Below are 13,700 nucleotides of genomic sequence, written 5' to 3' on the forward strand. Positions count from 1 at the left end.
CAAGGATGTTAGGGTCAAAATTTAGAGTCAGTATATTTTAGGTAGGATTTAAAAAACAAATGTATCTTTTTTAAATTAGTATCGATGTCAGTGTCATTGTCAGTGTGTTTTAGGTAGGATAAAAAAAGCTAAATTTTTATTATTGTTTCTCTGCCCTACTACGGGTACATACAAAAAATAATATACACATATATCGTAGCGCTGCACGATTCTGGCCAAAATGAGAATCACAATTTTTTTGCTTAGAATAAAAAGATCACAATTCTCATGACATAAAATCTTTCACATTATACAAAAAAAATGGGCTAACTTTACTGGTTATTTTTTTGTTTTTGTTTTTTTTATTCATTAAAGTAATTTTTTCCAAAGAAATTGCATTTGAAAGACCGCTGTGCAAATACAGTGTGACATAAAATATTGCAACAACCACCATTGTATTCTCTAGGGTGTCTACTAAAAAAAAAATATATATATATATATATATATATATATATATATATATATATATATATATATAATGTTTGGGCGTTCAAAGTAATTTTCTAGCAAAAAAATAAAAATAATTATTTTAACTTGAAACAAACAAATGTCAGAAAAGGTTTAGTGTTTTAGTGATTAAGCTTTTTTCACTTACACACAAAGTCTGTGTCTGTTCCATTGACAAATTGTTACAAAGTTTATACTTAAGCTCAAATAATAAAGAATGTTTTGATTCTTGGCAGACTGCCTGTTTTTTTATCTTCCTTTCTTTTGAGGGCTGTGGCTTCAACAGAGCAGAGAGAATTCTTTGCATAGAAAGAATTGGGAAACACTTTAGTCAAGATTGCGATAACGATTCTTGACGATTAATCGTGCAGTTCTAATATATGGTATTGCTGAAATCATCAAGAGCAGGAGAATTTTTGTTGTTGTTGTTCTTTGGTGGTAGGTTATGACAATAGCAAAAAATATACAGCTAAGTTACTATTTTGGGCCAGTTTTCCTTTGATAATAGAAAAAAATCAGGAGATGTCCATTACCATTTACCACCAAAAGAAAGCCCAATTTGTTCTGAAAAATGCTGTATAATTCATCTGAATACACAAAGTATTTGCAATCATATGCACAGTTTTACAAACACATGTCAAAGTTGCAAAGTTGGGTTTCGGCATTAAAGTTTGTTTTGACTCCAGTCACAAAAGGGTTATTAAGATAACATATTCCATCTAAGGCAGAGGTCTAAAACTAGTGGCCCTCCAGCTGTTGCCGAAATATAATTCCCATTGGCATTATAGTTCTAGAGGCATTTCAAGGCTTGACGGTTACAGTCATGACCTCCATAGGCAGAGGCGTGATGGGACTTGTAGTTCCGCAACAGCTGGAGGTCCACCAGTTTGAGACTCCTGATCTAAGGGATGGTCAATTGTTTCTGTTTCAGGTTTTAGAAAAAGCCTCTAATGTAATGTCCAAGGCAATCATCCGTTATCGGGAAGATGCAGATTTAGAAAACTTTATCGATTATATCCAGAAAAAGGTGAGATTTTTCTTTAATAACAGAAAAAAGTATCAATGTATTGACCAATCATCTTGTATACTATCAGAGCTATGGATTTACCATAGCATGCCAGTGAGCTAATAAGAGAAATTATAGATGGGTGCATTGTGCTCCATATTTTTGTTAATTGGTTAGTTCACCTTACCAGGTAAGGGGTGTCTGTACAGTATGTAGCTCTTCCCCCATAGGAGCTATTGGATGATGCCTGTCCTCTGGTGCTGCCCTGACCCTGTAAACTCCTCAACCCTTCTGAAACTCTAGGTTCAGACATAGACCAATAACGTTCACCAATATTACCAAGCACAGAATAAAAGGGGTATTAGACACAATAGTTCCCTATCACAATCATATTGAATACCTTAATGGTGCTTAAGTAACTACTTAGGGCAGGTGTGGCCCTCCAGATGTTGCAAAACTACAGGTCCCATAAGGCCTTGCAAGGCTGACAGTTACAAGCATGACTCCCTCAGGCGAATGCATTAAGGGGACTTGTAGTTCCACAGCAGCTGGAGGGCCACCAGTTTGAAACCCCTGACTTAGGGGATTACAAACTATTTACAGCAATGCACACAATCTGAAGGAGTAAGCAATGGTACCACAAAGTGAATGTCAGTGCTTAAATAATATCAGCAGACTGTTCATAATCACTGTGTATCAATGGTGCCTGTTGAGCATGCAACACTGGTTGTGGAGGAGAGGCTTAAGAAGACCACCAGCTCCCTTGTGATCATTGGTGTAAAGCAATGAACCACGTGAACGTATTTTTCAAAATGTTTGTATGAAGAAGGGGCACTCCTTTAAATAAACAATGAGCAATTGTGTAAATAGAATAGATTTATACAAAGGTTGGGGATGGTATCTTTTGCCAGACCGTTGTCTGCTAGCCGACTCTTTGTGTGACTAGGTAAACAGAAAGGTGGGCAGATGCCCTCTCACCAATACTGCTATATATGTAGTCTCTGACACTGCAGGGTAAGCTTTGCAGGTCCTTGGGTCTCTGCAGGAAGAGAGCAATGATCACACAGCTGGCTTTTAGCAGATGAGTGGAAAAGAGCTGGGAAGAGTGCATGATGATGGTGAGTGGCCGTCAGCATCTAGCTACATGTAGATGAAAACAAACTGCAACTTTTGATCAAAATTTCATAATGCCCTTGCTAAGTGGTTAATTAACCAACCCACATTGGGTTGACTAAATTGGTTACCCACCTATGGTTTCCAATATAACATTTTCTAAGGATCTATTTATCTCTATAGAACATTTTTATATATGCCCCATATACTATCACAATGATTTTATTTTCTATGGTTTCCACCTATGGTTTCCAATATAAAATTTCCTAAGGATCTATTTATCTCTATAGAACGTTTTTATATATGCCCCATATACTATCACAATGATTTTATTTTCTTATGCATTCTTTATTTATCACAATGACTTTCTTTTAAAGGTAGGGACTCTCTAACAAATTATGGGATAGCGATCAAGGGTGGTTGAGCTTGGTTGAGGTCACCTTGCATATAAACTGTCCCAATACAAAATTCAAACAATAGATTCCACATGTTTTAAAAATACCTAAAGCCTAAATGTTTTAATAAATAAAAAATCTGCACAAAGGATATTCAATGTGATATGTCCCTTATGTTGTTGTGTACTGGTTTAGTAGAAATCTTCCACCTCTGATGCTCCCCCACTCCCATTATGCATTAAGATAGAAAAAGTCTTCTGTGTGCAGCAGCCGCCCCAGCACCCTCTAATACTTACCGGAGCCCCATCTCTGTCCAGCAATGTCCATGAGTGTCTCAGCCGTCTGGTACTCTCCCTCTCCCCATTGGCTCCCGCTGCTATCAATCAAAGTCAGTTAGCCAATCAGGAGTGAGAGGGCAGGCTGAACTGCAGCTCAGTGTCTGAATCGACACATGGAGCTGCAGCTTGGCTTGGGTGCCCCCATAGCTAGCTGCTTGCTGTGGGGGCACTAAACAGGAGGGAGGGGCCAGGAGCACAGAAAAGGCACCCAAACATAGGAGGATCTGGGCTGCTCTGTGCAAAAAAAACTGCACAGGGCAGGTAAGTATAATATGTTTGTTATTTTTATAGGAAAAAAATGAGACATTACAATCACTTAGGTTTTAAAGTGTATACAGCTTTTTTAGGCAAATATTTTTTGTAATATTTTTTCAAGATATATTACCTAGAGATTCTGCCAGTACAAGCACTTCCTGCTGTAAGGCTGATAATACTAAGCCTCTGGCTCACAATTAGCAACAGCTTTGGCAGCCTGCTATGCACATTCCTTCCGTTGGCTGTTGGACAACCGATCAGGTCTGCAGGAGGCATGCACAGGATCTTCAAGTAAGATACTTTCTCACAGAATCACAAAAAACTGTTTAGAGCGAGGTACAGTATGATGCCAAACATACTGAAAAATAGATTTTGGGTTTACATATACTTAATTGTATACATAATTGTGTTAAAATGACCAACCCCACATACAGTGGTGTGAAAAAGTGTTTGCCCCCTTCCTCATTTCCTGTTCCTTTGCATGTTTGTCACACTTAAGTGTTTCGTAACATCAAACCAATTTAAACAATAGTCAAGGACAAAACTAGTAAACACAAAATGCAATTTGTAAATGAAGGTGTTTATTATTAAAGGTGAAAAAAAATCCAAACCATCATGGCCCTGTGTGAAAAAGTGATTGCCCCCCTTGTTAAAACATACTATAACTGTGGTTGTCCACACCTGAGTTCAATTTCTCTAGCCACACCCAGGCCTGATTATTGCCACACCTGTTCACAATCAAGGCATCACTTAAATAGGAGCTGCTTGACACAGTAAGGTCCACCAGAAGATCCTTAAAAGCTACACATCATGCCGAGACCCAAAGAAATTCAGGAACAATTGAGAAAGAAAGTAATTGAGATCTATCAGTCTGGAAAGGGTTATAAAGCCATTTCCAAAGCTTTGGGAATCCAGCGAACCACAGTGAGAGCCATTATCCACAAATGGCGAAGACATGGAACAGTGGTGAACCTTCCCAGGAGTGGCCGGCCGCCCAAAATTACCCCAAGAGCGCAGCGACGACTCATCCAAGAGGTCACAAAAGACCCCACAACAACGTCCAAGGAACTGCAGGCCTCACTTGCCTCAGTTAAGGTCAGCGTTCATGCCTCCACCATCAGGAAAAGACTGGGCAAAAATGGCCTGCATGGCAGAGTTCCAAGGAGAAAACCACTGCTGAGCAAAAAGAACATCAAAGCTCGTCTCAATTTTTCCACAACACATCTTGATGATCCCCAAGACTTTTGGGACAACATTCTGTGGACGGATGAGACAAAAGTGGAACTCTTTGGAAGGTGTGTGTCCAAGTATATCTGGCGTAGAAGGAACACTGCATTTCATAAAAAGAACATTATACCAACAGTAAAATATGGTGGTGGTAGTGTGATGGTCTGGGGCTGTTTTGCTGCTTCAGGACCTGGAAGACTTGCCGTGATAAAAGGAACTATGAATTCTGCTGTCTACCAAGAGATCCTGAAGGAGAATGTCCGACCATCTGTTCGCGTACTCAAGCTGAAACGAACTTGGGTTCTGCAGCAGGACAATGATCCTAAACACACCAGCAAGTCCACCACCGAATGGCTGAAGAAAAACAAAATGAAGACTTTGGAGTGGCCTAGCCAAAGTCCTGACCTGAATCCTATTGAGATGTTGTGGTATGACCTTAAAAAGGCCGTTCATGCTCGAAAACCCTCTAATGTAACTGAATTAGGACAATTCTGCAAAGATGAGTGGGCCAAAATTCCTCCAGGACGCTGTAAAAGCCTCATTGCACGTTATCGCAAACGCTTGGTTGCAGTTGTTGCTGCTAAGGGTGGCCCAACCAGTTATTAGGTTTAGGGGGCAATCACTTTTTCACACAGGGCCATGATGGTTTGGATTTTTTTTCACCTTTAATAATAAACACCTTCATTTACAAATTGCATTTTGTGTTTTCTTGTGTTGTCCTTGACTATTGTTTAAATTGGTTTGATGTTCCGAAACACTTAAGTGTGACAAACATGCAAAGGAACAGGAAATGAGGAAGGGGGCAGACACTTTTTCACACCACTGTAAATATGACGAGATGCTGTATATGTAAGAATCTTAGCTGTTACCTTCATAGCCATAGTGTAGTGAACATACAATATGAGCCTTTTTGTGTTTCTGTAAACATTGGTACATTTATACCATCGTGTATTAAACAATATGGTATGCAACAGGGCTTCCCAATCAGGGTTCCATGGATCCTAGGGTTTCTCCAGAGGTTGCTAGGGGTTCAATCAGCAATGAACAATTTCTGCCTCTCAGACAAGTTCCCACTGACACCATTGATCATTTATTGATAAATGATTGGTTAATTGATTGATAATTTTAGCGATTTGTAAAGGGGTAATTCTTCCCAATGACCACACGTGTAATGAGCATTCTTCCCACTGACCATCACACTTATGTATCACGAGTTGTAGATATAGTCATTGTTTAGCAGGGATTCCCTGAGACTGGAAATATATTTCAAGGGTTCCTCTGTGTTGAAAAGATTGAGAAAGGCTGGTATATTAAATAATTTTTACCTGGCAGTTTTGCATAACTCATACATAGACATAAAAAGACATTATATAAACACAATGATTATCTAAGTTGTACATGTTCTTGTTTTCATTAAAGTTTGAATGCTGTGGAGTGAATAGCTACACAGACTGGTCTCTGAACATATACTTCTACTGTATAGAAACAAACCCAAGTCTGGAAAGATGTGGGGTTCCATACTCTTGCTGCATCAGGGAAGAAGGGCAGGTAATTGAAGAAACAAACCTTTGCTAACACGATTTACACTCCTATGTATAGCAATGATAAGGTCAATGCAAATATTGCTAACATAATTTATACTTTTATGTATATCAATGCTACTTTTATTTACTGTATAGAATGTGTAATTTTTTTGATGATTCCTCATTGGTCATGAATTCTGTATATTTACATTTTTCACAGGCAATGTAAAATCAAATTGCTGGTTGTTTAGAAAGACCGAGTACAGACTAACCTGCCACCTGAAACTAGAAGGGCAAGAGAATATTTGTAGGCAGGTGTGAGGTTCTGTGCGTTACTCAGCTCTACTTAGTACAACAGTAAAAATGTCCACACAGTAAACATCAGTCGACTTTATATTTTAATGGAATTACAATTGTAAGTTAGTACATATAATATGCTGGAGATTCCGTTTGTGCTCCAAAATGGCAGAGGTGTATACAATCCCTGCATTCCAAAAAAAAAGAAGCCAGGGTCACATGCTCCTAACCTGTGATAAAGGTTTTATTGGCAGATGATGCTTCCTGAGCTATTCATAGCTGAAATGTTCAATAATTCCCAGGGAGAGTCCAAGGAAAGACAACAAGAATGTGATAGCATTTCGTGTTAGCCTCAGTCTTCGCTGTCTTTTTAAGATGGTACTGTAATTAAGATACATTTTTGTAAAACTTTGGTTTGAGAGTAACTTGGTTTGAGAGCGTTTTGCAAGACAGGCAACATTTTTAAATAATTCCCCAGTTGCCTGCATACTTAGATGTGCCTCTTTTAATCATCAACCATGTGAGTTGCTAAATGTTGTACCTTCATTAAATGTAACCATATTGCTACACCTAGAGGTGCCTCTCTTCTCTTTTATAATCTGTAGCTCCTGCTGGATTTTGCTTCTAATCCCCTTGTGGAGGCTTCCATTTGTGGATGGACATTTTATGGTTACACAACCAATCACATTGCTATAATCTTTTTATATAGACTATAAACTGAATGACCTATGGATAAATGGTTGTGTAACGAATCATTTGAGTTTCCATTATTTCTTATGGGGAAATTTGCTTTGATAAGTCCTTTGTAATACAAGCATGTTTCTGGAACGAATTATGCTTGCAATCCAAGGTTTTACTGTATTGGACTTTTGGAATTTAACTATTAATAACTTGATGAATATTTTCACAGACTGTCATAAATACAATGTGTGGATATGGGACACAGAATCTCAAGAGGTGGCATGTGGAACATCAGATCTTCGTGGATGGGTGTCTGAATACGATTGTGAGCTGGGGTAGAGGAAATTTGTTGTTCCTGGGAGGCATTGCAACGGGACTCATCCTTCTAGAGGTATTTAACATTTTGAACTTTATCATCCCAAGAGTTAGGGAAGTATTGAATGATAACTTTTTCTGGTGTTCCTGTGCAGTCATTAATCTTAATATACCCCAATTTAATAATAATTTCATTAGGAATAGTATAAATATTGAATGGGTACAGAGTATCAGCTTCACTCCTCAAAAATGCCAGAAAAGGCAAAATCTATACTTTTATTTTTTCAAAAATGTTCTGCGAATAACTATTTTTCCCACAAGTTTTCCATATTTATTGTCAATATGATCTCATATGGAAATTATATCAATGCCCAATGATGTTATAGACAAAATCCAAAACCGATTTAAATGATATGCAACAATAAATTTACCCTTCTCCTTGTTTCCCCTGTACAACGTCAGATTATCCAACAGTGGCCAGAAGCCTCAACCAGAAAAAGTATTACTCGGCACTGTATTCTACTATATATTGTATCTCAAGGTGTGCTTTTATCCAAGAGGTTCATGGTATATTTAACTGAAAAGCTTTGCCTGTCTTTAAAACCCAAGTTTCTTTTGATGTTCTTGTAATTGTTTGCCTTCTGTATTTTCTTCTCATCATTTTTGTATAGAACTATCATCATATACTTACTGCAATTATGGAAAATTATTTTGCTATTTCGATTTAAGGCTCTAGCACCCTGCCCTAGTTAGGCTACATAGTCTTTGGCTCAGCTGGAGCAGAAATCTGTTTTCTAGGTCTTGTCAGGTTGCCTTAAGCTTGGTGGTTAATTACTCCTGCCAGCCTCTGGAAGAGGTTTCTATAGGTAAGGTGGAAGGGCCATCCACTAAAGTTATGAATATTTATTTGCTCACAGCCAATCCCTGGGAGGGGCACACAGGAGGGATAAGATACATGATTGGGAGGCTTACTCAGAGAACTCTTTTCTTGAGGCTGCTGCCCCTGGGAAGCAGCCTGTATAATAAAGAGCATATGTTAGGCCTCAGCAGGTGCTTGCCTAAGGACCTGCAGACTGGTCTTATTTACCCTCACATGGGAAAAGAGTAAAGGGCAGAAATTCACGCCAACATATGGTGTACCAAACCAATGTGAGTCAAAATGGATTGCAGGAATTGCAAGTCCAACTAATCAAAGGCCTTTTTGTTTACATATGCTGCAGAACCTATTTTATTTGGTAAATATTTATATTCATTTATATATTCAGCACATCTCACTAGAATCCTGTTAAACTGGTACTGCCTTTAAAAATGATTTATCTTCCTTCCTAGATTCTGGTGACCTGTCTGGCTTTTGTGCAGATCTACCAGATCAATTTCATAATGGAAAGAAAAAAAAGCATGGCTATGGAGACATCTAGTGGAACGACACGGCAAAACAGAGAAGAGTTTGTTCCACAGATGGAGCAGATACAGATGGACTGTGAATAACCAGAGTAGCAAGGTCATCAAGAACCTATTTTTCAGTCATGGCCTACTTAGGAACAGAACCCTGTAACTATCTGAATTTACAAGATGTCTTTATTTAACTGAAGCTTTGTTTCTGTTTCTCTGTTTTACAGAGCTTGAAAAAAACACTGTGAATTAGAAGCTGATGAAAAATAACGCTATGTACAATGTATTAAAATGATTTTGCAAGAAGGAGGCTGATTATTTGCAAATTAGTCGATCTAAACCCGACCCATAATAATTAAATGTTTGTGATAGGTCTGTTTTACACACAATTAAAGCTGGAGAAGTTGTGCTGTGATGACTCTACCATTTAAAGCGAGGGCATGCAAAGGAAGAGTAGGACATGTAAAGAAGTAGGGGTCAAACACAGCTCTTATTTTATTTTTTTTATTATAGTTTTTAGTAAGGTTTTTAAAATTTTAAGTTATATTTATCAATTGTTAATAAATTGTTGCAAACCTTCTACCGCATAGATATTGGTGAATTATTTTTACTTTGACAAGATATGAAAAAAAAAAAATAGAAATAGCCTTAAAGCGTTTGTTAACCCCCTCAAAAAAAAAAAAAAAAGATCCTGTTCCCTTAAAGCATGTTACTGTATACAGCACAGTGCTTGTGCTGTGTCATTTGGCCCCTTCTATCACCTGTAATATCTGTCTGATCCTGACAGTTTCTACCCTCCCCTCTCTGCACTGACTCAGATATATCAGGACTGCTGAGCTCTGACGCCGGAGTCAATACGTGCCTCCGTCATACGCAGCCCTGCTCTCTGTCTCCTGTGTCTTCTCCTCCATCTTCTCCCCCCTCCTCCCTCTGAGTGTCTACACATGTCAGCACCCGCCCCCCCCCCCCCCACTCCTGCTGCTCTCATAGTCTCAAGAAGCCCCCCTGTCTTATATCATAAATATGCTTATCTGTACTGATAACACAGCAGCTTCCTGTGATCGTGTGACTCCTTGGCTCTCTCTCATCCCTGTCTGACATCAGCTGCAGTGCTAGGCCCCGCCCACTTGAACTGTCAGCTAGGCAGAGGACAGGAGAGAGTAGGCAACTGATCACAGGAAGACGGTGTGTTATCAGTACAGATAATGCCGCGTACACACGAGCGGACTGTATGGCGTACTTAGTCCGTCGAAACACATTTCAGCGGACAATCCGCTCGTGTGTGGGTTTCAGCTGACTTTTTCAGCGTGCAGTCCGGCGTACTAAGAATTTCGGATTTTTCGAAATTCTGTCCGTCGTACTTTGGTTTCAGCGGACAATCCGCTCGTCAGTATGCTAGTTAGACGGACTAAGAATGGCGCATGCCCAGAAAGGATTTACACGGCGGAAGGGTGCTTTGCTGTGTCTTGGACTTCCTATTTCTAGTCCCGTCGTACGTGCTGTACACGTCATCGCACAAGCTTTCGACGGACTGTTTGTGCATCCGTGTGTGGTCAAGTCCGTTCAGACGAAAGTACGACGGACTGTCCGTCGGATTGTATGACGAACTAAGTACGCCATACAGTCCGCTCGTGTGTATGCGGCATAAGCATATTTATGATACAACACAGACACAGGGGAACTTATTGTTATATTACAGACGGGATATGAGCATTTTATAAAAGTGGCTTAACAACCATTTTAAGTGAGTTTATAAATATCTAAAACCAATTTTAAAATTAATATTAACCAAGCAAAATATGTTAAAATTTCAATTTTGAAAAGTCCAGTGTCAAAATGAGGGTAATAAGTGGTTAGCATCCAGACCTAGGTTCCATTCCCATCAAGACCGTAAATAAAGAATAAACACTTACCAAGCAATTTGTTAGGAATAATAGACATACAAAGCAGGGCCTCACTTTTCTGGTTAAACAGCCTCAGTTCCATATGGCATAGATTTCACTTTCCATAAACATTCCTTTGAGATCCTGGTCCATGTTGACAAGACTGCATGTACATTCATGCAGTGAATTAAAATTTTTGCCATATCCCAAAGATGTTCTCCTGGATTCAAATCTGGTAGCTGGCCTGCTGCATGCCTCAGAAGAAATTCTGACTCATTTTGTTTTGGTCAGCCTGTGCCCATTTCAGCTTTCAGTCCATGGCTAACAGTAATGGAACGCTTGTGGTTTTCTTCTATTGTAGCCCATCCACCACAAGGTTTAGCCTGTCCTGCATTCTGAGATGTTTTTCTGCTCACTGCAGTTGAAAATTTGGTTATTTGAGTTACTGTCGTCTTTCTGTCAGCTCAATCCACTGGCAGTGGTGGCCCATCAATAGTGGGAGCTCGGACCTCGGACACCACCCCCCCCCCCCCCAAAGCTGGAGATGGAAAAAAGGAAAGAAAAGTGGTCCTGGAAGAGCGTCAGGTCAATGGATACTGAGCTGTCCATTAGAAGCTTGACTGCTACAATCAGGTGATAGCTGAAAAGCTTAATTGGGCGGTCTTTGGAGTGTAAACAGTCCACTCCCAGTCCCACTCTACATCCATTCATTCATGATTCCACCCTGTTGCACCTCTCTGATTGGCGGGTGCAGAGGATGGTAGGTGGGGCTTATCATGGAACCGTCACTTCCTGTTTTCCACCACTCTGAGAGCACGGCCTGAGGGAATGGACAGGTAAGCTAATAACTTAGCTAAGCAGCACTGATTCGTCTGTGTCAGTGCAGCACGTGGGCCTCAGCTGGTCTGGACATGGATTGTGTCAGTGACACTGATTGATAGGCCCAGTGAGGCTGCATTTTTATGGGCACAGTGACGCTGATTGATGGGCACAGTGACGCTGATCTATGGGCAGAGTGACACTGATTGATGGGCACAGTGAGGCTGCATTTTGATGGGCACAGTGACACAGATTGATGGGCACAGTGACGCTGATTGATGAGCTGCATTTGACAGGCACAGTGACAATGAGGCTGCAATTGATGGGCACAGTGAGGCTGATCGAAGGACACAGTGAGGCTGCCTTTTGATGGGATCAGTGATGCTGATTGATGGGCACAGTGACACAGAATGATGGGCACAATGATGCTGATTGATGGGCACAGTGATGCTGATTGACGGGCATAGTGACGCTGATTGATGGGCTGCATTTGACGGGCACAGTGACAGTGAGGCTGCAATTGATGGGCACAGTGAGGCTGATCGATGGACACAATGAGGCTGCATTTTGATGGGCACAGTGATACTGATTGATGGGCACAGTGACGCAGAATGATCGGTATAGTGAGGCTGTATTTTGATGGGCACAGTGATGCTGATTGATGGGCACAGTGAGGCTGCTTTATTATGGGCACAGTGACTGTGATTTATGGGCACAGAGAGGCTAGATTTTTATGGGCACAGTGGCGCTGATTGATGGGCACAGTGGCGCAGAATAATAGGCACAGTGAGGCTGCATTTTGATAGGCACAGTGAGGCTGATTGATGAGCACAGTTACACTGATTGATGGGCTGCACTGGACAGGCACAGTAACAGTGAGACTGCAAATGATGTGCACAGTGAGGCTGCAATTGATGGGCACAGTGAAACTGCAATTAATGAGCAAAGTAAGGCTGCATTTGACAGGCACAGTGAGGTTGCAATTGATGGGCACAGTGAGACTGCAATTTTGGGGGCACAGTGAGGCTGCAATTGATGGGCAAAGTGAGGCTGCAATTGATGGGCACAGTGAGGCTGCAATTGATGGGCCCAGTGAATAAGAAGATTGGCAAGACCCTGAAACTGAGCTGCAGCATGGTGTCCAAGACCATACAGCCACTCAGAACAGGCCCCGCCATGGTCGACCAAAGAAGTTGAGTGCATGTGCTCAGCGTCATATCCAGAGGTTGTCTTTGGGAAATAGATGTATGAGTCCTACCAGCATTGCTGCAGAGGTTGAAGGGGGGGAGGGGGTCAGCCTGTCAGTGCTCAGACCATGCTCCGCACACTGCATCAAAATAGTCTACATGGCTGTCGTCCCAGAAGGAAGCTTCTTCTAAAGATGATGCACAAGAAAGCCTGCAAACAGTTTGCTGAAGACAAGCAGACTTAAGACACGGACATGTCCTGTGGTCTGATGAGACCAAGATAAACGTATTTGGTTCAGATGATGTCAAGCGTGTGTGGCAGCAACCAGGTGAGGAGTACAAAGACAAGTTTGGCTTACCTACAGTCAAGCATGGTGGTGGACGTGTAATGCTCTGGGGCTGCATGAGTTCTGCCAGCACCGGAGAGCTAAAGTTCATTGAGGGAACCATGAATGCCAGCATGTACTGTGACATATTGAAGCAGAGCATCACTCCCTCCCTTCGGAAACTGGGCCGCTGGGCAGTATCCCAACATGATCCAACGCACCTCCAAGACGACCACTGCCTTGCTAAAGAAGCTGAGGGTAAAGGTGATGGACTGGCCAAGCATGTCTCCAGACCTAAACACTATTGAGCATCCATGGGGCATACTCAAACAGAAAGTGGAGGAGTGCAAGATCTCTAACATCCACCAGCTCCGTGTCACCATGGAGGAGTGGAAGAGGACTCCAGTAGCAACCTGTGAAGCTCCGTTGAACTCAATGCCCAAGTGGGTTAAGGCAG

At 41.1% G+C, this 13,700-nt stretch overlaps 1 protein-coding gene across 1 annotated transcript in view; it reads left to right on the plus strand.

Annotated features, from left to right (window-relative positions):
• The window catches only part of LOC143974291 (tetraspanin-33-like), a 46,310-nt gene extending 36,976 nt beyond the window's left edge, over positions 1–9,334 (plus strand). The window contains exons 5-8 of the mRNA XM_077475506.1: positions 1,418–1,513; positions 6,240–6,368; positions 7,551–7,712; positions 8,966–9,334. Coding sequence (XP_077331632.1) covers positions 1,418–1,513; positions 6,240–6,368; positions 7,551–7,712; positions 8,966–9,124 — 546 coding nt within the window. The 3' untranslated portion in view covers positions 9,125–9,334. The remainder of the gene's footprint in view (positions 1–1,417; positions 1,514–6,239; positions 6,369–7,550; positions 7,713–8,965) is intronic.
• Positions 9,335–13,700: the final 4,366 nt, after the last annotated feature.

Source organism: Lithobates pipiens, unplaced genomic scaffold, assembly GCF_037356315.1.
Source record: "Lithobates pipiens isolate NorthernLeopardFrog02 unplaced genomic scaffold, aLitPip1_a1.2 Scaffold_13, whole genome shotgun sequence".
In the NCBI taxonomy this organism is placed as follows: domain Eukaryota; kingdom Metazoa; phylum Chordata; class Amphibia; order Anura; family Ranidae; genus Lithobates; species Lithobates pipiens.